Source organism: Miscanthus floridulus, chromosome 7 (genome assembly GCF_019320115.1).
Source record: "Miscanthus floridulus cultivar M001 chromosome 7, ASM1932011v1, whole genome shotgun sequence".
NCBI lineage: Eukaryota > Viridiplantae > Streptophyta > Magnoliopsida > Poales > Poaceae > Miscanthus > Miscanthus floridulus.
In genome coordinates this window covers 134,069,862-134,095,459 of record NC_089586.1, presented here as the reverse complement: position 1 = coordinate 134,095,459, position 25,598 = coordinate 134,069,862, and the positions used below count along the sequence as shown (strand labels likewise).

At 48.1% G+C, this 25,598-nt stretch overlaps 2 protein-coding genes, 1 long non-coding RNA gene and 1 other non-coding gene across 11 annotated transcripts; 2 read left to right on the top strand and 2 right to left on the bottom strand.

Annotated features, from left to right (window-relative positions):
* Window positions 1-537: 537 nt before the first annotated feature.
* On the top strand, window positions 538-1,418 carry LOC136464900 (uncharacterized). The gene is made up of 3 exons (XR_010761298.1): window positions 538-852; window positions 955-1,020; window positions 1,105-1,418. It is a non-coding gene; the product is annotated as an uncharacterized lncRNA (long non-coding RNA).
* A 5,637-nt stretch (window positions 1,419-7,055) lies between these two features.
* LOC136468086 (protein argonaute 1C-like) lies at window positions 7,056-15,707 on the top strand. Of its 8 annotated transcripts, none has more exons than XM_066466951.1 (25): window positions 7,056-7,835; window positions 7,938-8,146; window positions 8,270-8,425; window positions 8,512-8,645; window positions 8,996-9,354; window positions 10,130-10,236; window positions 10,324-10,462; window positions 10,631-10,747; window positions 10,851-10,958; window positions 11,163-11,234; window positions 12,045-12,167; window positions 12,327-12,492; window positions 12,616-12,737; window positions 12,830-12,967; window positions 13,084-13,226; window positions 13,353-13,415; window positions 13,493-13,556; window positions 13,629-13,764; window positions 14,112-14,185; window positions 14,279-14,373; window positions 14,444-14,475; window positions 14,570-15,101; window positions 15,218-15,256; window positions 15,338-15,469; window positions 15,563-15,707. In XM_066466951.1, the coding sequence occupies exons 1-22, from the start codon at window positions 7,212-7,214 to the stop codon at window positions 14,776-14,778; spliced, it is 3,390 nt and encodes a 1,129-aa protein (XP_066323048.1). In that variant the 5' UTR covers window positions 7,056-7,211; the 3' UTR covers window positions 14,779-15,101; window positions 15,218-15,256; window positions 15,338-15,469; window positions 15,563-15,707. The 8 variants fall into 8 exon arrangements, with proteins under 8 accessions (XP_066323048.1, XP_066323050.1, XP_066323051.1 ...); XM_066466953.1 differs by having other exon boundaries at window positions 15,218-15,260; XM_066466954.1 differs by having other exon boundaries at window positions 8,996-9,327; window positions 14,570-15,256.
* On the bottom strand, window positions 9,126-9,197 carry TRNAM-CAU (transfer RNA methionine (anticodon CAU)). The gene has a single exon. It is a non-coding gene; the product is annotated as a tRNA-Met (tRNA).
* On the bottom strand, window positions 15,692-25,283 carry LOC136466337 (sucrose synthase 6-like). The gene is made up of 10 exons (XM_066464707.1): window positions 24,759-25,283; window positions 23,786-24,132; window positions 22,722-22,785; window positions 18,055-18,429; window positions 17,758-17,940; window positions 17,527-17,643; window positions 17,224-17,390; window positions 16,880-17,104; window positions 15,888-16,792; window positions 15,692-15,779 (listed from the first exon to the last, which is right to left on the bottom strand). Exons 1-9 carry the CDS (start codon window positions 25,281-25,283, stop codon window positions 16,429-16,431), a joined length of 2,367 nt encoding a protein of 788 aa, XP_066320804.1. The 3' UTR covers window positions 15,692-15,779; window positions 15,888-16,428.
* Between the last annotated feature and the right edge of the window lie 315 nt (window positions 25,284-25,598).

The following is a 25,598-nucleotide window of genomic DNA, read 5'->3' as shown; positions in this document are numbered from 1 at the left end:
TCCAGGCTGTGTGCGCTCTGCTCCTGCTCTACGGAGTAGACCGGATGTGTAGGGTGCGCCCACGTGTCGGCAGCGAGCTGCGAGAGGCCCGGCCCATCCCAGCCCAATGCAGGCGCGCGTGGCCGGCAGTGGCAGTGGCATCCCGAGCCAACAAAACTGCTCCTGGCTCCTGCTCGTGCTCGGCTGTTCTGTTCGGCTCGTCCTCTCTCTCCTTTTCCTTTTCCTTTTCCTTTTCCTTTTGAGCCTTTTACATGTGTGCCGTTATAAAAGATCCAAATGACTTATGTATCATTGAAATTTTGAAAAGTTTCTCAGTACCCATGCATGAAATTTTCTTTCCCTGGGTGCCACTTCCGTCACCTTATCGTTTGATTCTAACAGAGCTGGCTCCTAACTAGACCTGAAATTACTCTATTGCCCATCACTCTCTCTAGTCATTCCCCACTCATTCTCTGCTTCGTTCTCTCTCCACCTTAAGCCAAACCCTAAAGAGGCTCTGAGGGAGGAGGCGGGTGGGCGTGGAGGAGCAGGCGGCCGTTGCATCTCGCGCGGAGGAAGGAGGGCGGCGTGTCCCCTGTGTCTCGCGCACGCAAGGGAGGGGCTGGGCACGCCTTCGCACGGGCGAGGGCGGGGCGCTTGTGGCCGGTTTGCGGGCGCGCGCTGGGCTCTCGCGAGCGGGGCGCGCAGGCGCCGTAGAGGCCACGGGGCCTCGCGCGGGGAGCCTACAGGCACTGCCGGGGAGGCTGCAGGCGCGGGACGGATCACCTGAGGCTGTAGGAGGCCCATCTCGTGTTGATTTGTTGCGGATTCAGAAAGGATGGCAAACGGGCGACCAGCTTGGCTTCCAGATGGGTGAGTTCTCGTTCCCTTGCTTTAATTGATGAACATCAGTGCCATGTTTGGTGTGGTTAGGATTGGATTAAACTGTGTAGATATGTATTTGTTCATCTGTAGGAATGACATCGAGACCAGTTTCAATCTAGAAATCATGATAATTTGTCCAACTATGCGAGGACCATGGTATGGTATTAACAAAGTTGTTGATTCAGACACCACAAATTTTAAAGATCTTGTTGCTGAAATTGTGAATGAGTTTCCTTGCAGGTATGGTGATGTAGTGAAGCTGTTCTATTTCTGTGCTGATAGCAAGTCCAACATACAAATTCATTCAAACCAAGACTTAATGCATATGTTCGCGAAACATATGAGCTTCAAGTGTTGTTGCATGTCAATTGCATATCATAAACCTGATGCTGATCCACCAGAAATTCCACTATGGGATAATGTTGACATCCCATGCACCCCATCAATGTCAGCCCCTAGCTATGTAGAACCTAGCAAATGAACTCAAACTGGGACTTCTACAGAACCAGATAATGACATGGTACAGACTGAGGATAATTATCTTATGAATCCTAAACCAGAAAATGAACATGTGGGGGATAATGAGGAGGGTTTATATATTGATATAGCACCTGCTTCTCATGCAAATGTTGACACAACTGAGTAAAAGGATGAAGATTATGATCCAGGTTCAAACTCTGAATCTGATTCTATGTCTGACTTTGATATGGATGCCGAGGTAGATGATATTGTTAAGGATAGAGTGCCATCTCACATCTATGATGTTGCATACAACAAAGATGACCCTCCTATGGAAGAAGGGAGCATCTATCCAAACATGCATGAATTTAAGTTGGCTCTTTCAACACATGCTATCAAGAATGAATTTGAGTATAACATTGAAAAGCGTGAACCAGGGAGGTATCGGGTATACTGCACAGGATTGATAGATGGTTGTAAGTGGAGGATTCATGCATCGACAATGGGCGATAATATTACTGTACAGGTAATATCTTTGTTCAAATTTTGTTCATATTTTATCGCTAATATTTTGTTTATATTTCTGAATTAATTTTTCTGTTTCAAATTGAACTTTGTAGGTCAAGAACCCTTCTCCTCATGTCTGTCATAGTACTAGGAGGAGTGGGAAAGTGAAGGGTGCTACCAAGTTTTGGATTTCTGAGAAGATTAAGCATTGGTTAGCTGAGGACCCAACTGTTGGGCCTACAAAACTTCAGAGAAGACTGAAGGATAATTACAAAGCCACTATCAGTTACAAGAGAGTGTATGATGGAAAGGAACTTGCTATAGAGGAGTTCTATGGTAACTGTAAAGGAGGTTTTGACAACTTGTATAGGTTTAAGGCATAGATAGAACAATCCTGTCCTAGCAGCTGTGTTGTCATTTTTTGCAATGAAACCTTGTGTTGAAGGTTTCCTTAGAGGTTGCAGGCCTTATTTGGCTGTTGATAGTACATTCTTGACTAAAAAATTCAGAGGTCAGTTATGCATTGCTTGTGCAGTTGATGGGCATAACTGGATGTACCCAGTTGCAATAGGAGTTATTGATTCTGAAACCAATAAAAACTGGATTTGGTTCATGGAGAGGCTTAAGGAAGCTATAGGTACCCCACCTGGTCTGACCTTTTGCACAGATTGTGGTCAAGCAGTCATGATAGGAGTTAGTGAGGTATTCCCAAATGCAGAGCATAGAGAGTGCATGTGGCACTTGGTGCAGAATTTTAAGAAAAGGTATAGTGGAAAAGTGTTTGATGAATATTTGTGGGTTTCTGCTTATTCTTGGAATTCATATATGTTTGAAAAGCATATTCAGGCCATGGCTGCAGCAAATCCAGCAGCAATATTGTACTTGCAGCAAAACCATACAAAACTATGGACAAGAAGTCAGTACTCTACATTGCCAAAAGTTGATTATGTCACTAATAATTTAGCAAAAAGCTTCAACAATTGGATAAAAATGATAAGGGGATGCATCTAGATGACTTGATGGATACTATAAGACAGAAGCTTCTTATCAAGTGGAACCAGAGGAAAAAAAATTGCAAATAAAATGGAAAGAAAAATTTTGCCACACATCATAACTAAGCTGAAGGAGCAAAGTAGAAACCTTGACATTGATGTTGTCACTAGCTCACTTGATGGGATTGCAGAGGTTATGGCAAGAGAAGGTTCTAGTTACAGGTTTGTTGTCAACCTACAGGTAAGGACATGCTCATGCAGAGCATGGCAAGTTTCTGGATTACCATGTAAGCATGCAATTGCCTTCATCACATACCTGCAGAGAAGATAGAAGATCATGTGGACAGCTACTACTCTGTAGAGAGCTTCAGAGCTGCCTATGATGGTAGAATCCCTGCTATACCAGACAAATCCATGTGGTCCAAAGCAGAACATGGTTTATTTATGCATCCTCCATTGTTGAAGCCAACAGCTGGTAGGAGAAGGCAAAAAAGGTACAAGGGAGCAGTAAAGGGTAGCAGCAAAGGAGCCAAGGGTAGGCATCAGTGTCCAATCTATCAGCAATATGAACATCATTGGTACACTTGTAAGAATGGTGACCCAGCAGACATAGCAGCAATGCTTGCTGAAAGGTAACATAGAACCTAGACTTTGTAATTATTTTTACATGTTTACATTGTTGCTAACATATCTGTCCATACAGAGGTCCACCTAAAAAGAAGAAAAAGAAGATAGCACCAGCAGGATGGTCTTTTCAGTTCTACCTACTGTTGTGGATTTATCAAATGAAGAACAAATCATCCTCATCAACTGTTGCGAAGAAACAAAAGAGTACTTCTAATATTTCAACTGCTGAGGCTAGTGACCCTTCTGTGAGGTAAGCTAATTTCCTATAATTATCTTTTTACCACTTTAATAGGTTAACTAATTGTTTTTACTCACGTCTCCTTTTTTCAGAGGATTCGGGACATGATCGAATCATCTAGATCCTTTGGCTATTACTTACCCTTCAGGATCAAGTGAGCAGCACACAACTAACAAGAGCGCAAGTCAGCAACAACACAAGAAGAAGAGGGCCATTCCGAAAAAACTGACTCCAAACGAGGCTAGTCCAGCCATGTCAACCCGCGGCAAGGTCCCTAGTTCTCCTTCTAGTCCGGCCATAGGAACTAGAAGCAAGAAAAAACTTGATCTTTGATGAGTTTGCATCTCTATGGCATACTGCTTTTGTAGTATTTAAGGTCTGTATGACCAAACAATGTTTAAACTAGTAATGATGTTAATGTGACCATCTTTTGTTTCTAAACTGTACTTTGTAATCAAGCTGACTGTGTATGTGGATGATAATTTTTTTGCTGGGCGTTAGTTGCTGTTACACGTAAAATGGATGAAAGTGATACGTAAGGAAAGAAAATTCCATGGAACGACATCGGAGAACTTTTCATTTTTTTCGATGATATACAATTAATAATGGCACACGGTAAAAAACTCTCTCCTTTTCCTTTTCCTTTATTCCTCGGGTGCTTCCTCCCTGCTGTGCAACCGCAGCGCAACCCCCTTCTCCCGAGAAAATTGTTGTTTTACCATTATGAAAAGTGGGCTTCGCCCTTTTACCATCCCGTAAATAGCATTCGTCAGTTTGCCATTATCAAACTTGGCACACCACCAGAATGCCCTACGACTGGATTATACCGTATTTTGATTATTATTTTTTTGTTTCCATACTTTCGTTCCCGTTTTACCCCTCACTCCTCGTAAGCTTATCCTCAGCTTATCCCCAGCGCGTCCGTGCCGACCGTCGTGTGCGGCGCGCTCCGGGCGCTCGTCGGCACCGTCGCCGTCGACGCCAACAGCACCGATGCCGCCGGGGAGGTGTTCTGGAGGCTGCACGCGCTCACTTCGTCTGCCGCCGTCGCCGCGGTGTGATGTGAGAGGCCGGGCTGCTGGACCATCCGACTGAAACTGACCCAGTGCGGTTTGCAGTTCGTCTCCTCATCAGTGTCCTCCTGCTACGGTTCTACCGTGTTTATGTTCAGTCTAGTGACGCTACTGCTTCTCAGCTCTCTTCTCTTGTGAATTGTGATGTCCAACTGCCACTTTGTACAGCTACGCTCTACTCTACTTGTAGTATATTATTATGCTCCATCCATCAAGGAATGTCCATTTGCCTGCGCATTTGGATTTCTGGCTGCAATAAACTGTGATGAACTATGGAACATGCATGGACTCCTTTTTGAGTTTAAGGGCGTCGACATCTACTCCACCACATATACCGCAATTAAGGTTACAAAGTGTTTAAAGTGGCGAGTACCGGATTGTTAAATATTCATAATCTTTTTCTATAACCTTGTGAAAGATACGATACAAACTTTGGGACGGAGGAAGTAGAAAGCAAATGTTTGTGGAGGAAAATAGTAAAAAGATCAAAACAAATGCCAATTAAGGTTACAAAGTGTTTAAAGTGGCGAGTACCGGATTGTTACATTGAACTAATAATATATCAGCCATACATTTACAGCATCGCTCTTGTATATTGCCCTAACCTCACTTAAGGCCGCACATCGCCTCTACGCAGTAACAAGACCATTTGACCAGGTGACAAGCTTGTCCAAAACTCGATTCAGGGAAACTCCTGTTACAATGTGGCAAGGGCAAACAACCAACGCAATAGATAACTACTTCCTTGCTTTCTTGCTCCTGTGTGCATTCTCAGGAGTTGAGGCATCCACCTTGCGTTTCTTGGCTAGTTGCTTCGCTTTTCTTGCAGCCACATCGGGTCGCTTAGCTTTGCGAGCACTCGCTCCAGTTTCATTAGTTTTGCTCTGCTTCCCTTTGTTGCTGGGCTGCTGGTTCACTTTCACCTTCTTCACAACACCAGATTTGCTTGATCTCAGGCCTTGATACGACAAAGCTGATGCCTTTCGTTTGGCTTTCTCACTGCCTTCATTAGATTTGCTGCCTGGTGTCGAAACCTCCTTGTGTTTTGGTACACGACTCCTTTTCTGGACTTCCGTTTTCTTTGGTGTCGTGTCCACCGGTTTTGCATGAGTGAGCCTCAACAGGCGATCTCTTATCTTCATATCCCGTTTTCTTGCAATAGAATTAGCAGCTTCCTGCATAGCATATATCACAATGTCAAAGGTTCTTGCAACCGATCATATTCAAAACATGCTTCTTATCAGGACAGTTAGGGAGTTATTTAGGTGTAAATATTGTATATTAATCGGATTGTTAACCAAAAAAATGAAATCAGTTTCCTAGTAGCTAAAATAAGAGAAGAAATTATTTAACAAGCGAGCTGTCCCAAGTGAAGACAAACCATGCCCAGTGTTGCAAGCTGCAGCATGGATGATCCAAGGAAAGCTTTGTTTGCATAGAAGCCAGGAGTAAAAAAGGCGGTTTCAAAATTTAAGATCCATGTTTATAATTGATATTTTAGCGCCGATATATAGTTCAGAAAGGAAGCCTTGCTATTGTACTTTCCTTTTTAAATACCACTAGTATAATTCAAGAAGGGGTCATGAGGAGATGGCATTGTTACTAACACTACAGCTTTCCAGAAATGATTTGCAAGATTGCATAGCCAGTCTAAACTCCTTCATGTTAGGGTACACTGTGCCAAGATCTATTCTACGGCGATTTGGGTCATGAACCACTGTCATCTCTCCTGGTAAATAGTCATCAACAATAATTGCTGCCCAGTTGTATCAATTTACCAAGTATCGCCATTCCATGAAAATTGGTTACTGTGTACAAGGAATGGCACCAGCAGTGACGTGTGCATCCAGCAAAAAAATCACCTGTGCGCAGGGACGGGGGTGGCGTCGGGTAGCCGTAGAGGTGCCCTCTCGCTGCCGTCGGGTGTCCGCGGCCGTGCGGCTCCTTGCCTGTGGCTGCCCGCTGAAGCAGCGCCGCCGTCGGCGGGCGGAGCTGGGCGACTGGCTGGGTTGCCGTCGGCCGGCGCCGACGGCGGACGCATGGCTTTCTGGTGCGTGAATGAGCAGCCAGGAAGGAGAACGAGTCGATGGTGAGGATAAGCTTATGAGGAGTGAGGGGTAAAACGGGAACGAAAGTATGGAAACAAAAAAAATAATAATCAAAATACGGTATGTTATTTGCCAGACGAATGTTATTTACGGGATGATAAAAGAGCGAAACCCACCTCTCGTAATGATAAAATAGCAATTTTCTCCCTTCTCCCCCACTTGGCCGTGGCCGTGCTCGCTTTCCCAGTTCCCCATAGCCGATCGATCCGCTTCCGACGCCTCCATTCCTGCTACCTATTTTGTCGCCATTTCCGCCGATACCTAGGGGGGCAGGCGAGGGGATTTCCTCCGCAGCAACTCGTACTCATCTTCTCTCACTCTCTCTTGCAGCCCAAACCCTGGCATGGGGTCGAGGAGGGGGAGGCAACATCCTGGTGCTGGCCATGCCGCGCAGCCTCCGCAGCCGGGCGGAAGAGGCGCTGCTCGTGCTCAGCAGCCTCCGCAGCCTGCAGGAAGAGGAGGAGGAGGAGGTCGTGGAGGGATCCAGCAGCAGGGGCGAGGTGGAGGCCGCACGTCTCGTGTTGACGAGGCCCAGCAGCAGCAGCAGCAGCCAGGCAGGGGCGGCCACGCTCGTGGCGAGAGTGGAGCGGGGCGCCCACAACAGTACCCACGTGGTGCTACACCTGTACAGGGGGCTGCCTCGTCATCCAGCAGCCCTTTAGCTCCCGAGCTGCGCCAAGCAATGGAGGAGGCTCCTCGTGACTTCGCACCACAAGCGCCACCAGTGCAAGAGGCAGGTCCTTCGCAGCCATCGCCAGAGGCTCCCCCGCCTGTTCAGCCTAGAGAGGAGCACGGACCAGCTGAGCCCACTGCAGGCCAGGAGATTGTGCCTACTGCACCTCCACAATCAAGCAAGTCATTCAGGTTTCCTTTGCGCCCAGGAAAGGGCAGTATTGGCACCAGGTGCCTGGTTAAGGCCAACCATTTCTTTGCTGAGCTGCCAGACAAGGATCTTCATCACTATGATGTGCGTTCAGATTTCTCCAACTTGCATTGCACACCATTTACATTTCTTATCTTATACCCCTTATCCTTGATGCCGTATCGTAATCTCATTTGTCTTGGACAGGTCTCAATCACACCGGAAGTTACCTCAAGGGTTGTTAGTCGAGCCATAATCAAGGAGCTGGTCAATCTCTACAAGCAATCTTACTTGGGTGGGAGGCTACCGGCTTATGATGGTAGGAAGAGCCTGTACACAGCCGGCCCACTGCCGTTTACTTCACAGGAATTTCATATCACTTTATTTGACGATGATGGTGGCCCTGGTTCTGAGAGGTCTGCTGCTCACATTTTCCTCATCAAGATAAGATGTTTTTCCTCCCTGTCACGCAGATTCATGATTATGTTTTCAACATTTCATTGTTTCTCCACTATTTGCTTTGCTTTGCTTTGATCTAGGCGACGTAGGAATTTTAAAGTAGTCATTAAATTTGCCGCACGAGCTGACCTCCACCGCCTCGAGCTGTTTTTAGCTGGGAGGCATGCAGAAGCTCCTCAAGAGGCATTGCAGGTTCTGGATATTGTGCTGCGGGAACTGCCTTCATCAAGGCCAAGGTAACAATGAATTTCCACCGTCATTATAACTAGGAGCAGTGAAGCGAGAAGTGAATCTTGATATTTCTCAAATTGTTTCCCCACAGGTACGCACCATTTGGCCGGTTGTTCTTTTCGCCTGACTTGGGCCGAAGGCAGCCACTTGGTGATGGATTAGAAAGCTGGCGTGGATTTTACCAGAGCATTCGTCCTACTCAAATGGGCTTGTTACTCAACATTGGTAATATGAATTCCCCATCCCCTCGGTAGTAAATTTGCACATGTTTTGTCTTTCCTTATTACTGCATGGTTTTAATCATTGTTTTTTCTCATTTGAGGCTAACACACTTGAAGTCTTCAACACCACTGATGATTTCTTATCCATATTAAAGGCATATATCTCCTGGATTTTAATTTTACTTTCTGTGACTTTTCAGATATGTCAGCGACAGCTTTCATTGAGCCATTGCCTGTAATTGAATTTGTTGCACAGCTGCTGAATTGTGAAATTCACTCTAGGCCACTCTCAGACGCGGAACGGGTGAAGGTGTTCTCACTGAACTAACCTTTTCCTGATATTTCATCTCATAGGAAGAACCAGGCGGGCGTACCCAGTGCAGAGAGCTCCCGCTCTGTGCGGGGTCTGGGGAAGGGTGTCAGTGGCAAGCCTTACCCTCGTCTGTGCAATGCGAGGAGACTGCGACTCGAAAAGACAAAAACATATCAGAGCCAGGTTTCGATCCTGGGACCTGTGGGTTATGGGCCCACCACGCTTCCGCTGCGCCACTCTGATCTTTGTAAAGGGCAGACCCAGTGCCGGAGGCTCCCACATGAGTGGGGTCTGGGGAAGGGAAAAACCGAGGCAAGCCTTCCCCCGCAAAATCTGCGGAGAGGCTGCTTCGAACCCGCGACCTGGTGACTCAGTGAGACAGCTCTCACCACTGCACCATGTATTGCCTTGAAGATAAAAATGTATAATATGTGCATAATCATGTCCAGGAGCACTGTTTGGACATAAAAAATAAGCAATGCATGAACGTAATCTATGCATTTCCTTTTTGGTGCAATGGAAATTGGGGTATATCCAGGAGAAAACAGTGCTCTGCTTTTTTTTTTTTGGGTTGTTTCTTGAGGTTTACATATAGTATAATCTTTCATATTGTTTTTCCTTAAGAGTATTAATAGAAAGTCATTAGTTGTGTTTTAACTTTTTGTAACCAGAATCAGGGTATGTTAAAAAAATAGTACTCTCTCGATTCTTTAATATATGATGTTGACTTGTTCAATTTTGAACTGTACAACATATATTATTAAAGAACAGAGGCTATACTCTGTAAAGTTATTAGCAGAACAAGGATTATGATGATTTTATAGTTTTCTTGCTGTATGCCACATATTGCATAATCATGTCCTGCAGAAAAAATATAGGTGAAACTGCAACAATACTTATGGCTCACAACGCTTGAACTATAATGCAATAAACTATGTGAGATCAGCATGTTGTCCTGCCAAATGCATTTTATCTCCCACACTCAGCCATTCCACAAAAAAAGAAGAAAACTTCTTTCAAAGGAAAAAAAATATGTCTGCAATCGATAAATAAAAACACTGGTATGAGAGTTTGTACCTTTTCTTCTTCTTTTTCCATGTTTAGCACAAGGTCCTTTCTGATGTGCATATTTTAAACAATTTAGCTTAAATATTCCTTTTATGTTCACACCCTAGATCAAGAAAGCCTTGCGAGGAGTTAAGGTGGAAGTTACTCATCGTGGAAACATGCGGAGAAAGTATCGAATATCTGGGTTAACAACTCAGGCGACTCGAGAGTTAACGTATGCAAGTTTCTCTCTTCGTTTCAAAAAGCATTTAAAATGCTAGTTAAAATTTCCTATAAAAGATTCATGTTCTTCGTGCCACAGCTTTCCTGTTGATGAAGGGGGTACAATAAAGTCAGTTGTACAGTACTTTCAAGAGACATATGGCTTTGCCATCCAACACACCTACCTTCCTTGCCTTCAAGTTGGCAATCAACAGCGTCCAAATTACTTGCCAATGGAGGTGAGATTGTGAAACAGTGGTATCCTTTCTTCCTTGTTTTGAATCCTGAAAAACTACTACACCTCCAAATTTCCATGTTTAACTCTTTTTTACCAAATCTTGCAGTTATTATTATTCTTGGATTCTTCCCGAGAATTTTTTTAAATTGTAGAGTTTGACTTTATTCAGGTCTGCAAAATAGTGGAGAGACAGAGGTACTCCAAGAGATTAAACCAGAATCAGATCAGAGCTCTTTTGGAGGAGACATACCAGCACCCACGCGATCGTGAGCGTGATATAATTCGGGCATGTATCTTATTATTTCAAATGGTTTCATATGGCTTTGAAATTTCAACAATTGCCTGTGCCAGTTGAGATCTTTCATTGTAATGCTATCTTGGGTGAACAGATGGTTAAACAGAATGCCTATGACAAGGATGATTATGCACAAGAGTTTGGCATTAAGATTAGCGATCGTCTGGCATCAGTTGAGGCACGGATTTTGCCAGCTCCATGGGTAGGCTGAACCCATTTCTGTCTGTTTTGACCTTTCTCTGCATTACCTTTAGTCATGCTCTCAGCAGCACAAGTGCTGTAAGCAATGGAATATTCTCTCTTGCACTGGATGTAGAGTATCACAAAGCTGGACGCATAAAGATGCTTACCTTGTAAATATATGGCTTTATTAACAAACCTTTTTCTGTATTTTCACTTAATGCAGCTTAAGTACAATGAGACTGGTCGAGAGAAGGACTGCTTACCTAGGGTTGGTCAGTGGAATATGATGAACAAGGTAACTGCATGGACTTTCTTTAGCTCTTACAAACTTTACTCACCTTATTATTATGAGCCCGATGCCCACAGTAGAATAGGCGAGCAAGTAGAGGTGGGGAGACAGACAATATTCTACCACCTATTTGATTCTTACTGTCCTAACTCTGACCGGTACTGTACAAGTGCTATTTCGCCGCACAGCTGCTTTTACAGTAATCATGCCTCCCCTTGTGCCTTGCATGACATCATCTGTGATAATATCAAGCTATACAATGAATAGGTCTTTCAGTTAGGAACTGACCTCTGCTGCTCCTGAGAATGGTGTACTTTTATCTTTATTTAGCTTGTTGCGTCTATGTTGTAATGGATTTCCAGTAAAAAGTATTTAATGGTCTAGGCTCTAACAATTGAATTATGTATAGTTAAAACACAAAGAAACCTCATAGGTACAAAGTAGAAGGCCACCTATATAGTGTCTGGCACACACATAAGACAGATCGTTGCATAGAAGATCCTTATGTAGAACCACCCACTACACCACCGTGTTTTTTATAGTAATAAAGATTTGCAAAACACACTCACCTTGGATTGACGAAATATGCTAGTCAGAAAACCATACTGTCACAATATATAACTCAGATGGGCAACAACAAATAATGCTGCAGATTATTATGTTGCATCCCATATAGTTGCATTTTATAATCAGCATTATCCAGTTCAAAACTGATTTCAAACACTGGCTTTTATGTTTCATTAATCAAGGAGACATAGTGTATTTGTTTATTGTGCATGGATATTTACTATTCTTTTATTACTTTCCTGTGCCCGGAAAATGGTAGATGGTGGTAAGGTCAGAAGTTGGATATGTGTCAATTTTGCTCGCAATGTGCAAGACTGTGTTGTTCGTGGGTTCTGTCATGAACTTGCACTGATGCGCCATGCGTCAGGAATGGCAAGTATTCTTGACACAGTTCCTGCAAAACTTGCTTATTGACATCACGGAAGCACCTCAAGATCCTTATATAAAAGCAAAAGCACCAACATGAATATTAGGATCTGTACTTCATCCACCTGTTTACAACAGTAATATTATCATGCATAATCATGATAGGATTTCGCTCGGGAGCGTGTTCTTCCACCTCTATATGCACGTCCTGATCAAGTGGAGCGAGCTCTGAAAGCTAGGTACCATGATGCCATGAACGTTCTTGGACCCAAACACAAGGAACTTGATTTACTTATTGGAATACTACCTGACAACAATGGCTCACTTTATGGTATGTGAACCTGGCCCTTCTAACTTCTAGTTCTTCCTATTGATGCCTGTGGTGTTGTTGGATTCTCATGATTATTATTATGGAGTTATCTGTTGACATTACTTGTCTCCTTGCTGATGCTAGGTGATTTGAAGCGTGTCTGTGAAATAGATCTTGGGATAGTTTCACAGTGCTGTTGCACAAAGCAGGTTTTCAAAATGAACAAACAAATTCTTGCAAATCTTGCTCTGAAGATTAATGCCAAGGTTCAGTGCCCAGTACCCTCCACTTTTGCGTTTTGTTTACAATTTGCCTTTCTTCTGTGTTTGTCAAGTTGACATCCTTTAATTTGGCAAAGGTTGGGGGCAGGAACACCATGCTGGTAGATGCTGTCTCAAGGCGAATTCCTCTGGTAACTGATCGACCTACAATCATATTTGGTGCTGATGTGACTCATCCTCATCCTGGTGAGGACAGTAGTCCCTCAATTGCTGCTGTAAGTAGAATAACAACACACTGTTTTAGCTTTAGTGATTAATGATCTGTTCTTGAGCCTTCACTTTTACTTTGGGAAGGGTTACTTAATTTTTTAACAAGCAACTTTATCTGTAGGTTGTGGCCTCCCAAGATTGGCCAGAGGTGACAAAGTATGCTGGACTAGTTTCTGCTCAAGCTCATCGGCAAGAGTTGATAGAGGATTTGTATAAGGTCTGGCAAGATCCACAGAGAGGGACAGTAAGCGGTGGAATGATAAGGTGCACTGCTCATTATTTCAACTTTTCTTTCCTTAAGAATGAAAGGAACATGCAGCGATTCAGTGATACATTTTTCAACCTTTCTTTCTTCAATGGCAAATAATTTGTTACATGAAAAAATTGCAGGGAGCTACTTGTATCCTTCAAAAAATCAACTGGTCAGAAGCCCCAAGGAATAATATTTTACAGGTTTGTGCTGTCAAAGTGAATACCTGTACTAGTGCTTTCTGCTTTCTCTACAGCTTAATCTTCTTTCTCCTTGTCAGGGATGGTGTCAGTGAAGGACAATTTTATCAAGTTCTGTTGTATGAGCTCAATGCAATCCGAAAGGTAAGTATTTGACCAAACCGCATGAGCATATGTGGATGCTACCACTAAGCATGATCTCCATGTGTCACTTAGGCCTGTGCCTCCCTGGAAGCGAACTACCAACCAAAGGTGACTTTTGTTGTGGTTCAGAAGCGCCATCATACTAGATTATTTGCTCACAACCACAATGATCAGAATTCAATTGACAGGAGTGGAAACATACTCCCAGGTAATATTAACATTACCTTGTACCTCGTAATTAATATTACTATGTTACTCCCTCCGTCCCTGAATGCAAGTCATTATGACTTTCAAAATTTGTACTGAAATATAAGGCATTCTACGTGGTGCCCATGTTCAGATTTAGCATAGTTTGTTAAAAAAAACCATGATTTGAGGAGAAACTCCTTAATTGGGTTTAATCCATGGGTACGTGCATCATTTGAGGATTCCCTTAAGTTGTCTTAAATTTTTTGGAATGTCTTGTATTACAGGATGGACGGGAGTAATACTGATGTTTGTTACTGCTGCTTATTATCTAAAAAATGACTTCTGCCATGCTGTACCTTTTGAAAGGTACTGTTGTAGATTCGAAGATCTGCCATCCTACTGAATTTGACTTCTACTTGTGTAGCCATGCTGGCATTAAGGTACAGACCATGATTTGCTTGCATCTGGCTTGTCAGATAATGTCATTCTATCTAACGTACAAGTCATCATTTACCTACCCCATGTATATATAGGGCACTAGCCGTCCAGCTCATTATCATGTCTTGTGGGATGAAAACAACTTCTCTGCTGATGAGTTGCAGACTCTTACAAACAACCTCTGTTACACGTAAGTGCCTATTTCTCTGGTGAAATTTTCTTTTTGAATGCTATTTTTCTAACTCGCATCATACGTGCAGTTATGCAAGGTGCACCCGCTCTGTATCGATCGGTAAGCTATCCCCTCTTCCAGGGATTGTTTTGGCAGTTGTGCCACTGGCTTGCTTCGTGACTAAAATCCCTTTTATTTTTTTTTCCATTTGCAGTTCCACCAGCGTATTATGCTCACCTAGCTGCCTTCAGGGCTCGTTTTTACATGGAACCGGAGACTTCTGACAGTGGTTCGGTGGCAAGTGGTCCTGCAGGCCGTGGACCTCAGTCAGCATCCCATAGCACTCGGGGCCCTGGTGGTGCAGCTGTTAGGCCACTTCCAGCTCTGAAGGATAACGTAAAGAGGGTCATGTTCTACTGCTGAGGCTAGGCTGGGGCGCTTATGGTACCCTCACTTGTAAATATGTTTGGAGATCGTAATAATCTGGCAGCTGCTACTTTGGGGGCTGTACTGTTACCATTTACTGTACTGGTCTACGTTTCTTCCTCAAGCACCACATGTATGCACTCATGCTATTGTCTCCACGGATCATGTATGCGCGCGGTAACATAGTAATACCCTCGGTTGTGTGAGTAATTCCATCTGTGTGTCGTGTGAAGGAATAAGGAAATGGTGTCTCCGTTTGGTTATCTGGAGCTGTTCATGCAGGTGCTTCGGAGTCCTGTCACCTGTGGGAGCCTGTAGTGGTGATTAAAAAAAAAAGGAAATATATCCTGTGGATTTCAGTATCAATCTGAACACTGCATTACGTGATCCTCAATCTTAATAGGCAAGTAGCTGACTCTGGTATCACTTATGCCAGGTTGGTGATGGTTCATGTTACGGGCAGCATGCAACTCTGGTCAGTACGTATTGCTTTCACAATCATCATGGACACCGCGATTTTATTTATTTACTTATTTTCCATTTACATCTTTCCCAGTCAATGACAGTTAAGAGAAAAAGGAGGAAACAAATTATCACTCGGGCACACATCTGGCTTTGGTCTGGACAGCCGACAGCCCCTCACTTCAAGCAGCATCCGAGAGATGAGAGGCTGGCAGCACAGGTCCAAGTAAGTTGCTCGCAATTCTGCAGAGTTCAGAGTTCAGACAGACACAGCTTTTACCATGGATTATTAATTCAATCAAATAATTGTGCTTTGCAGATGCAGCATGATAAGCTCTCACCTCTGAATCCTTATCTGCGTCCTTCTGCATAACAAACCACCAGTCAGTCAGTTCAGTTGCTTCCCCACTTTATCTTCAGTAAATTTCTTAAGAGTGGACACACTTGCCTTTCTTTTGGCCTTGGTGCCGACCTATCAGGCAATGTCACTGCTGTAGCTTGCTAAGTTGTTCGCCCACTTTCGGCACCGCATTTGCCTAAAAACATCAATAAAGTTAAAATTTTGCACTCTTGAGGTACTGTACGTAGTTTCCTTCAAAACACAATGAGAATCCTACTCCAGCTAGTACTGGTCCTCGACTCACCAGCTTCCTGAAATGAAGGTTGTAGAACATCTGTAGGTACTGCTGTTTGGCCTGCTTCTCTTCTTTGTCCAGAGTCCTCCAGAAGCCATACATTGACCCCATGTTCAGAACTTTGGTTGCATATATCTGCCAGGTGTAGCTACAATCAAAGACAAGACAAATGTCACACACAATTGGTGGGCGTTCTGTTCCTTGGATGACTACTGGAGATATGTTATCATTCGTAGATGCGTTGCAGTCCAGTGGTGTGGACATTCTGTTCCAGTACATGGGATCTTCGTTGCATTTCTGGAAGAAGTTGGCAATCTTGTTGCTTGCCTCTTTGCCATCAAGTGGGTTGATATGGAAACCTGAGACCTCATTGACGATGATTTATGCGGGGCCTCCCTGATTTGTTGCAAAGGTTGGCAGCCCACAGCTCATTGCCTCGATGACAGTTAGTCCGAACGCTTCATAGAGCGCAGGCTGAAAGGCACAGCATTGGATGGCTAGATTAGCACCTAGTTTCATTATTTTGATAGAATAGCATCTAGTTTCATTACTAGCATCTCTCCTGGATATCTATATCGTAACTCTTGAGTACCTGAACAAAGGCTCCCCTGGTATCTGCTATGCAACGGTAAAGTTCCCCATTGCAGACACGGTCTGTCTGGGCTTTTATCCAGCAGATCTGCCCCTTGAACTGGTACATGTTGATCAAACTGTGCATCTTGTTTATCTCCTCGATCTCCTCCCTGTCCTTGGATTGTGTGGGGTCCAGGAGCCCTCCCACGACTACTAGGTTGACAAGGTCCCTGAGCCTCTTGTCCTGACCATACCATTCAACCAGCCCAGTGATGTTCTTCACCTTGTCAAGCCCTGCCATTGAAAATATGACCGGCTTGCTCCTGTTTTCCAGGTAGCCTCTGCTTGCATCATATCACACAGTTGAGAACCATAAGCACGATTTCGCCAAAAGTCAAAGAAAAACAAGCCTGAATGCATGTACTTACATGCGCTCATCATTTTCCTCTTTGCCGTAGACTAGCGCCTCGATCTGTGGGTGCAAGTCTGTGAGGCGCTTGTGCTTTAGTGTGAATGGGAAATAAACTAATTGATCTGCGCCAGGGGCAGCGATATTGAACTTGGGGTCAAAGACATTGATGCCTGTAGCGAAGCGGCAGAGCCCTGGCATTGTGAACGCATAGTGGCTCTCATACTGGCCAGGCTTGTCTTTGCTGCATGGTGTGGTGTCATTGCAAAAATAGTTTGATAAGTAGTAGTAAGTAGCATGACATTGCCCAAGCAAAGCAAAGCATAGGGCACACAAGAGGAATTTAGCTAGGCGATGGCTGACCTTCCGGCTATTTCTTGGTAGGTGCTAGCGATGATGAAGTCGCTGGTGTTCATCGCGATCATATCAGCAGTAAACTGGCACGAGAAATGATACTTGTGGTCCATTTCTCTCCACTTGACATCGGAATCCTCATACTTCGTCTTCTCGAGAGCATGCGCGATCGTCCCCTGTTACATTGATGGATATATGATAATTTTTGTTTTTGTCGGATTTTACTTGATTAGTACCAGTACCACCAGGAGAAGGTTCTGCCTTGCATTGCATTGCATGATTAATAGTATACTGCAATGGCGGGATTTTCACCTGGGTAACTCCTAGCTTCCTTGACACGAGGTAAGCTACTAAGTTGCCATCAGTGTAATTGCCGATGACCAGGTCTGGTTTGCGCCCCAATATATCTAGGATCTTGGCACAGGAATCCTGAAGTTTCATGCCATGCCAAGGTACATATATTTGTAGAAACAGAACCGCATTTAATTTGTCAGTATATATCATAATACTAGCAGTAATAATACATGTACAAGAGATGCAAACCTGGGCGTATCTCTCTAGGTAAGGGTAAATGTCGAAGCGGGAGACCCAGTGGGGCATATCCTGGCCATCTTGGGTCTTGAATGGCACACGGAGGATGCTGGAGTGCCTTGTGTTCTCAATAGGTCCCAGCTCCACGTTGCAGGTGGTGCCCTTTGCTTCTGGTATGAGCCTTGTGAGCTGCAGCAATGGGCATGGTGAGTGGTACCACAGTGTGTGTGTGTGTGTGTGTGTGTGTGCATCGATCATGCATGCAACATGTGTGTATATACATGATTGCCTTTGCCTACCACAAGGATCGATGTTGGGCGTGAAAGTGAGGCCCTGCCCTTTGATTCTCTGAAGAAGAAGCTCCTCAAGCGCTCTGACTTGGTCCAGGATGTACACGACCTGGCCGCCGGTGTCGGGCATCCCCAGGACCTTCTGCTGCCCGAAGTAGCCGTGGACGGAGAAGATGACGACGTCGAACACCGACGGCACCCTGCTGAAGAACCTGTCTATGCTGGCAGGGTCCGGCGCCTGGAGCACCTCGGAGAGGCCGGCGAGCGTCTGGCCGCACGCCTCGGCGGTGTCGCCCCATCCTTTCTCCAGCCCCCACTCCTGGAGCCTGTGCGCCATCTGCTGGTACGGCGTGTCCGGGTGCTGCTCGGAGACGAAGGCCTGGGCGAGGAGCAGCTGTCAGCATTCCTTCTCATGGGCCGGCGCCGGATAAGCTTCTGGGCTCGTCTGCTTCAGCTGAGGAAGGAGGGCGCATGAAGAGGCCTAGGGTTAAGAGTACCAAGGTGTTCGGGCCGGATTAGGCCGTCTAGTTAGCCTAGTAAGAGTAGGTGTGAGTTTCCTATATGTGTTCTGAACTCTGCCGTGGAAGGCATGATGATTGTAAACAAACAACCCTGAACTGAAGCCTGAGATTCATCCGTTTTTCTGCCCTTGCTGTTCTTCTCGCCCTTTGCTCTGCTCTTCCGATCCGTTTCCCCTTGCTGTTAACAAATTGGTATCCAGAGCCTATCCTTCCTCGGTCGAACTAGCGATTCATCCGCCTAGATCGGAGGTTGCAATCCCTGCCTCGATTTCCATCCTGGAACCCCACGAAATCATCCACGACCACTTCACCAGGTTTAGGAAACACATCAGGGCCATGGATTCCAATGCCAAGCTTCTTCTCGATGAGCTCAAATCGGTGAGGGTCTCCCCCGAGTCGTCTCTCGGCGGCTGAATCGGAGAGGTGGAGGCGTCGCTGGGCAAGCGGATCGGGGCCGTGGAGCATTCCATTGCGGACCGGTTCAATCGCTTGGAGGAGGACGCCAAGGTGCTCGACGAGTGGAAGCCCAAGGTGGATGCGTCGGTGGCGGAGCTGCGCGCGGAGTTGGGCGAGACCGCAAGTCCGAGGCCGTGGTGGAGCAGATGCGCGAGGAGATGACCGCGCTCCGCAAGACCGTGAGTCGTGTGGTGCTCGACTCGGATCCGTCAGCATCCGCTGGGGTCCTCAAGCTTCATCCCATGGAGGCCGCGGCGACATCATCTGCCGGGCACCCGGCCATTGGCCCGTTTGTTGGGCACGGCGCGGCACATCACCACCGGGGGTCTGAGCCCATGGCTCAACCCTCGGTCAAGGGTAAGCTCATCGAGACCCTTCCCCAGCCCACCCATCAGTATGTTCTTCACAAGTCGCTTTCTAGCTCAGCGTTGGAGTTGGGGGATCAGGAGTTTCATAGTGCTGGGGGCGCTCCGCGTGAGCATCGCGCGCATTGGGGGGCATAGTACTCTAGTAGTAAATTACCTAAGATGGATTTTCTAGTTTTTGATGGACAGGATCCGAAGCTGTGGCTTAGCCGGTGTGATGATTATTTTGACATGTATATGGTTGAGCCCAGTCAATGGATTCGTGTGGCCTCCATGCGAATGACTGGAGCCGCGTCTCGCTGGCTGCAGTCCTTAGATCTCAAGGTGAAGAAGATGAGTTGGGAGGAGTTCTGTCAGTTGGTCCTTGATCATTTTGGTAGGGATCAATATGAGTTGCTGATTCGACAGTTATTTCATATTCGTCAGTCCGGGGCTGTTCAGGAATACGCTGACCGGTTTACTGGCTTAGTTGATCAGCTCCTCGCCTATGGCAAAACTACAGATCCTTTGTTTTATGCTTTGCGTTTCGTGGATGGGTTGCGGGATGACATACTGTCGGGTTCATAAAGCCGGGGTCCCTCGGGGACCGGCTTCCACGCCAAAGCTCGACCCGAGAGTCTAAAAACAACAGGGCAAAGGGGCGGTCCAGCAACCGACCGGAAGGCCTGGCCCAAGAAGAGCAACGCCTGCTCGTCAGCTGCTTCGGCCCACCTATCCGACTGGAGCGCTCGATTCAGGCGCCAGCCGCCTCTGGACGGCCTCTCTAATCGGAAGGCCTGCCCCGAGCCCTACTTCCGACTCCGACCCCGCGTCTCTCCGACCGGGGTACGTAAGAACCCTGCTCGCCGCTCTTCTCCAATCGGCGCAATCGAAGCCGACTAGGGCCATCCGACCGGGGACGCCCGCTCGGAAGGGACTAGGGACGAACGGAGAAAGCAGCACGCGAGTCAAACCACGGTACAGGCACCATACCCTATACACCTGCGGGAACAGTGTTCCACAACCACCCTGACACAAACAGTATTGTAGGCGCCGACATTTATCCCTACAGTATTGTAGGCATCGTTGGACTCTCGTACGGTAGAAAGCCCCTCACATGCCTCTGGGCATCAATAGTGTTGTAGGCGCCGAGATTCACCATACCCGGTAAACGTGGTGAGACTCCTCGCATGCCTCTGGGCAAGCAGTATTTTGCAGGTACCGACATCAACCCTTCTTGAAGAAGACACCGCAACCTCCCACGTGCACCTGACATTCTACAGTGACATCAATAGTGTTGTGGGCGCCTACCATTATCCAATCCTCATCGGCATGGACAACAAGGCTTAAAAGCATCCATACCCTCTCCCACTCACCTGTAAAGCCATCTCCTTCATCTATAAAAGGAGATGCACTCCCTCCAACAGGAGGGCGATGGACCGATTGATTCAAACTCAGTTCCTTTAGATTCATTAGTCCAATAGCTCACAACCGCAGAACCGCCAGGTTCGGACCTCTAGCACACGCTTGAACGCTTAGCTCATAGCGGAGTTCCCGTCGCTCTCGGCCCTTCTGACCGAAGCCGACCGGGCCTCTGGTACCCCTCATCTTTCTCCTTCCCGTTTGTAACCCCACTGTAGACTTCGAGCACCTAGGCTTAGGAATAAAGTCACCGACCGACCTAAACTGGACGTAGGGCACATTCCCTGAACCAGTATAAATCATGTGTCATTGAGTGCTAGGCCACCTCCGATCACAACGTACAGCAAAACTACAAATATTCACTAGTTGGTCACTTTCTGTACCGATAGTTGGCGTCATCCGTGGGGAAGACACTGTACGTTCAACACTTTTTGGTCATCGGATGGCCCATTTTTCCGCCACCCTCGCTGTGGCGGGCTTGGGCGATATGACTCACTTCGGCTCGCTGGAATCTCCCGTACCCTCGCCTACTGGGAAGCGGGTTCCACCCATTTTCGAGCCATCGCAGGCCTTCCTCTTCAAAAGCCTGGACTTCGTCGCCGACCGGCTCGGCATACACCACCTCCACGAGGAGACTCGCGACCCGACACCCGTCGAAGAGACGTCCTCCATCGACTCCGGGACACGCAACTTCGACGGCGCGGCATCTGCGCTTCATTCCGAGCAAACTCTCTGCTCAAACCCCGTTGTGAGTAATATACATGCTGTTATTCACTTACTACATCTATCTTCCGCCAAATACCCGGAGGGTTACCGTTGTCCCCATCGCTACCACCGTACGACCGGTTCCCCTACGGCCTCGTGTCTCCTACGGACGCGTGCACTCGGGGGCTCCAAAAGATTATGGCGCCGCTCCCTCTCACGTCTGAGTTCATGGGGATGGCGAGCTATGCTCCCACCTGTTTCCTCGACATCATGGATGATGACGTTGGGAGTGATGGCTCCAGCATCGGCGACATGGCACCTAGCCACCGTTTGTCCCGCGAGTGCGCTATGGCGGACGCTCCGGAGCAGCCACCAGGGGTAACGGGGTCCTCATGGACTCATGCCCCTCCGGACCCTCATGTGGAGACCCCCGAGCTCACACGTGAGCACAGGGAGGATCTACGATGACAGTGGCCGCATCAGCCACTGACTGCACCAGCGCGCTCGGCGCACCACACTGTGCCTCGTGCGCATAGACCGATGAACGGCGCTCGGGTCACGCCCATCAGGTCCAGCGCAACACCCTGGTTAGGGGGACCGATCCCCCGTAGTTCGCTCAGGCCAGTCAGAACATTGCCGCCATGGCAATGCTCATGTGTGGCCTATCCGAGCCGAACGACCCTCACGAACGGACGATCCACCGGAACCTCCGGGCATTGCTGGAGACCGCCGCCGTTCAACAAGCGGAGTGCTCTGTATCACGACGCCGACTCTCAACCTCGCTCCCCGTCTGGGGAATAGGGACGCAGCAGATGGGGCACTACACCCTATCACCGCAACAACCGCTGAGCGTGGCACATAAGGCCGCAAGGGCACCTCATCTTGACCTGACGACCGCTCCGCACCAACCGCCTATCTATGAGCGGCTCGGACCAAACCGAGGCACATGTAGCGGCGACTAGAGTCCCAACACTGACGGCCCAGGACCACCAACCTTTGCCCAACTCCCCCAGCAAGTGTCGTTCTCACCGCGCTTCAACGGAGGCCACGGCAAAGGTAAGGCCAAGCGCCAGGATCAAGACGAGGGCCCCTCCATGCAGAGGGGAAAAAAGAACAGAAAGAATCGCCGCCGACCGGCCAACTCCGCGTTGGTCGCCGCGGCGGATCACGCAGGCACTTAGCCCCAGCAAGACCCTTCGGGCCACTTTCACGAGCTCATGGAGAGCTCGTGCACCAACCACAACTATCCCGTTAAACATCTCTACAAGGACTGCCAGCTCCTCAAGCACCTGCTGAGGTAGCCTGGCAGGCCAGGGAAAGAAAAAGGCGAAGAAGCAGCAACCGAAGAAGGGGGCGCAACGGGCAAGGATCCAGATGACTGAGGATGAAGTGACTCGACCAGACACCAACCGACTGAAGGACAACGATGACGACGCTCTCTCCAAGCACCTTGGAACAACTATGTCATTTTTTCTTCCCCTAAGTTTCAGTCTTACCATTATTTACTTAGCGTACGCTCTTGTAAGAGCACCCCAACCCGAACACTTTTTGGCTCGGGGCGCTCGGGGGCTCCACTAGGGGGCAATACTACCTCTCTATTTTGTTTACTGTCATGTGGAGAAATTCCTTCCTACCCTAACAAAGGGGTGGTTCATTCCTTTAATTTACCTTACGTCGCTTTGCTTTAAAAATTCTGACCGATCGCACCCCGCCTTTTCCTACGGTTACAGGCAGCTGAGCCTCACGGGCCATGCCCCGGGCTCCCAAGGTTGTAGCCTACGGGACAAACGGGCAGGTATGAGAAAGAAAGAAATAAAAAACAAAGTTATGCTAAGGGAAAGCTGAGGAACGAAAGGGAACAAGCTTCCCCGAACGGAGTGACTCCATCACAGAAAACAAAATACCATTATAACCGTTAAGCACACAGAAACGTTCACACGGGGGCTCCCCCACAAACTTAAACTTTTTACATTCACTAAACTATTTATATCCTACAAGCTATTGAACCGTCCCGGCGGCATCTGCTAGCGGCATGACCGACGAAGACATAGGCTGCTCACTCCTCGGTGGCACGACGTCTGGCTCGATCGGAGCCGAGGCGACGTTCCCCCCCCCCCCCGAACTAGGCTTCGTGCTATCCGCAGGCTCAGAAGCATTCTCCCCACGCATGCTTCAGGCCATGTCTTCACGGCGAACATCCATCACCCACTCGGTAGAGACTTGCTCTAACACCGACCACGTGTGCGGCAGCAAGCTCTCCCCGATCGATTGGATGTCCCCCATGCTCAGGCCTTCAGTATACCTGCTGTAGATAGTGGTGAAGTCTAGATTCGGGTGGTGCGTCGCCACCGAGGTCAGCACCCCCGACGCTCCGTAGAACAGCCCACTCCTGACAAGGTCCTTGACCGTGTCCAGGACCTCCGCCAGCTGGACAGCAGGCGCGCTAGTGCTTGGCACCGACCCGAAGACTTCTGAGACAATGAGCTGGGCAACATTGTGGATCTGGTCAAGGTCCCCCTCAAGAGCACGTCGCTCTTCATGGGACTTGGCTAGCTCCTCCGCATTCTGGCTGATGGTCGCCTTGGTCGTCTCCAGGTCTTGCTCCAGCGTCTTCACCTTTCCATCTAGCTCTGAAGGAAGGTCGACAAGCTCAGGAACAGGCGGAAGAAAGAAACCAATGCAATGAAAAACAAGAAAGGGTACGCACCAGTGTGAGAGTTCTCAAGAGTGAAGAATTCCTCCACCTGTCGAGTCGCCTGTGCGCACAGCCAGGTGTTTGCCTTCTCCGTCCCCATCACCTAGCCTTGGAGCGCGAGCACCTCCTGGTCCACCTTCGACCAGGCCCTCCGCTCCGCCTCTAGGGCCATCCGCGCTGACTCTAGGGCGGCCCGCTCCGACGCCAAAGCACTCCGCTCCGGCTCAAGGGCCGCCAAGGCCTCTTGAACCGCCGCCTTAGTGCTCACCAGGGATGTCCGCAACCCCACCTCAGTCTTCGCCTGGTGGGCTTTCATCGCCTCGAGCCCTTGCTCGACGGCAGTCGCCCGCTCCACTGCACATTGCCCCTCTGCCTGTGTCACAGCAAGCTCGGCCGCTCGGTCCTAGGACTCGCGGCAAGCGGACCCTACCCGACGCTCGAGCTCGACCATCCGGGGGTGTTCCGTTCGGAGGAAGTAAGACTTGCGGGATGACATCTTCCTCAGATTCTATGAAAAACAAGCATGCTAAAGACAACCGATGAAAGATTCAAAGGGCAAGGACAGGTACCAGAAACTCACCTCCGCAGCAAGCTGCAGGTCAATCTCAACCAACTGTCGAGCGAACTGAGCCTGCTTATGGGTGTTTTTGAACTTCGTGGCTAGCTTGGTGAGTTCGGACACCGCGACATGCCCTTGCCCCCCAAAAATGTCCCAGAGCTGACGCTCCCGAGAATCCCGGAGGACGAACCGTGCCTTTGATGGGTCCTCAGGGCAGGACCACTCTAGGTCACCCTCCGGCAAACCGCCGGAGGGCCCAGCCTCCAACTGGACCACTGCCAGCTCCCGCGGCGACACTGGCGGCCCCGCCACGATATCCACCTCGTCATCAGATAGGATCTCCACCACCTCATTCGCATGGGACGCTACCGGGCGTCCCAACTCTGTCCTAGCCACACTTCCCTCCGACGCCTTCGGCTCCGATGACAAGGACAAGCCGTGCGTCCCTCCACCCAACGAGATTGGGAGCTCGCCCTCCCTCGTCTCTTCCACCACGACCGTCGGAGGAGGGGCCGCGAGAGTTACCTCCGACGCAACCCCCGCCATCGGCACTGGGATCACCGCCAACACCGACGATGCCGCTGCCGCCTTATTAGCAGATGCCCTGGGGGGCACCACCCCCGAGAGGGAAGGCTTTGCCGCCGCCACCCTGCTGCCCCCTTCGCCCACCGCAACACGCTGTAGGGTGGGCCTCCAAGTCTCCTACACGAGGGTTAGGGCGATGCTCAACCCCGACATCCCTTGGCCGCTGACGGAAATTACAGGTGAGTCACTCCAAAAAGACTCGACCAACAAAGGATCGAAGGGCAACAAAGAAAAACATACCGGGAGGTGAGCGGTATGACTCTGAAGGCAGGCTCC

Excerpts from the sequence above, each read along its gene's own strand:
- LOC136468086 (XM_066466951.1), top strand. The coding sequence starts at position 7,212 with ATGGGGTCGAGGAGGGGGAGGCAACATCCTGGTGCTGGCCATGCCGCG. Across the intron at positions 12,168-12,326 it reads TGCGCCATGCGTCAGGAATG|GATTTCGCTCGGGAGCGTGT; the intron begins GCAAGTATTCTT and ends TAATCATGATAG. Across the intron at positions 12,493-12,615 it reads CAACAATGGCTCACTTTATG|GTGATTTGAAGCGTGTCTGT; the intron begins GTATGTGAACCT and ends TGCTGATGCTAG.
- LOC136466337 (XM_066464707.1), bottom strand. The coding sequence starts at position 25,283 with ATGGCGGGGGTTGCGTCGGAGGTAACTCTCGCGGCCCCTCCTCCGACG. Across the intron at positions 18,430-22,721 it reads TGTTTAACGGGATAGTTGTG|CTGCTCCTCGCCCAGGCCTT; the intron begins GTTGGTGCACGA and ends GAATGCTGACAG. Across the intron at positions 17,644-17,757 it reads ACCTAGAGAGATACGCCCAG|GATTCCTGTGCCAAGATCCT; the intron begins GTTTGCATCTCT and ends ATGAAACTTCAG.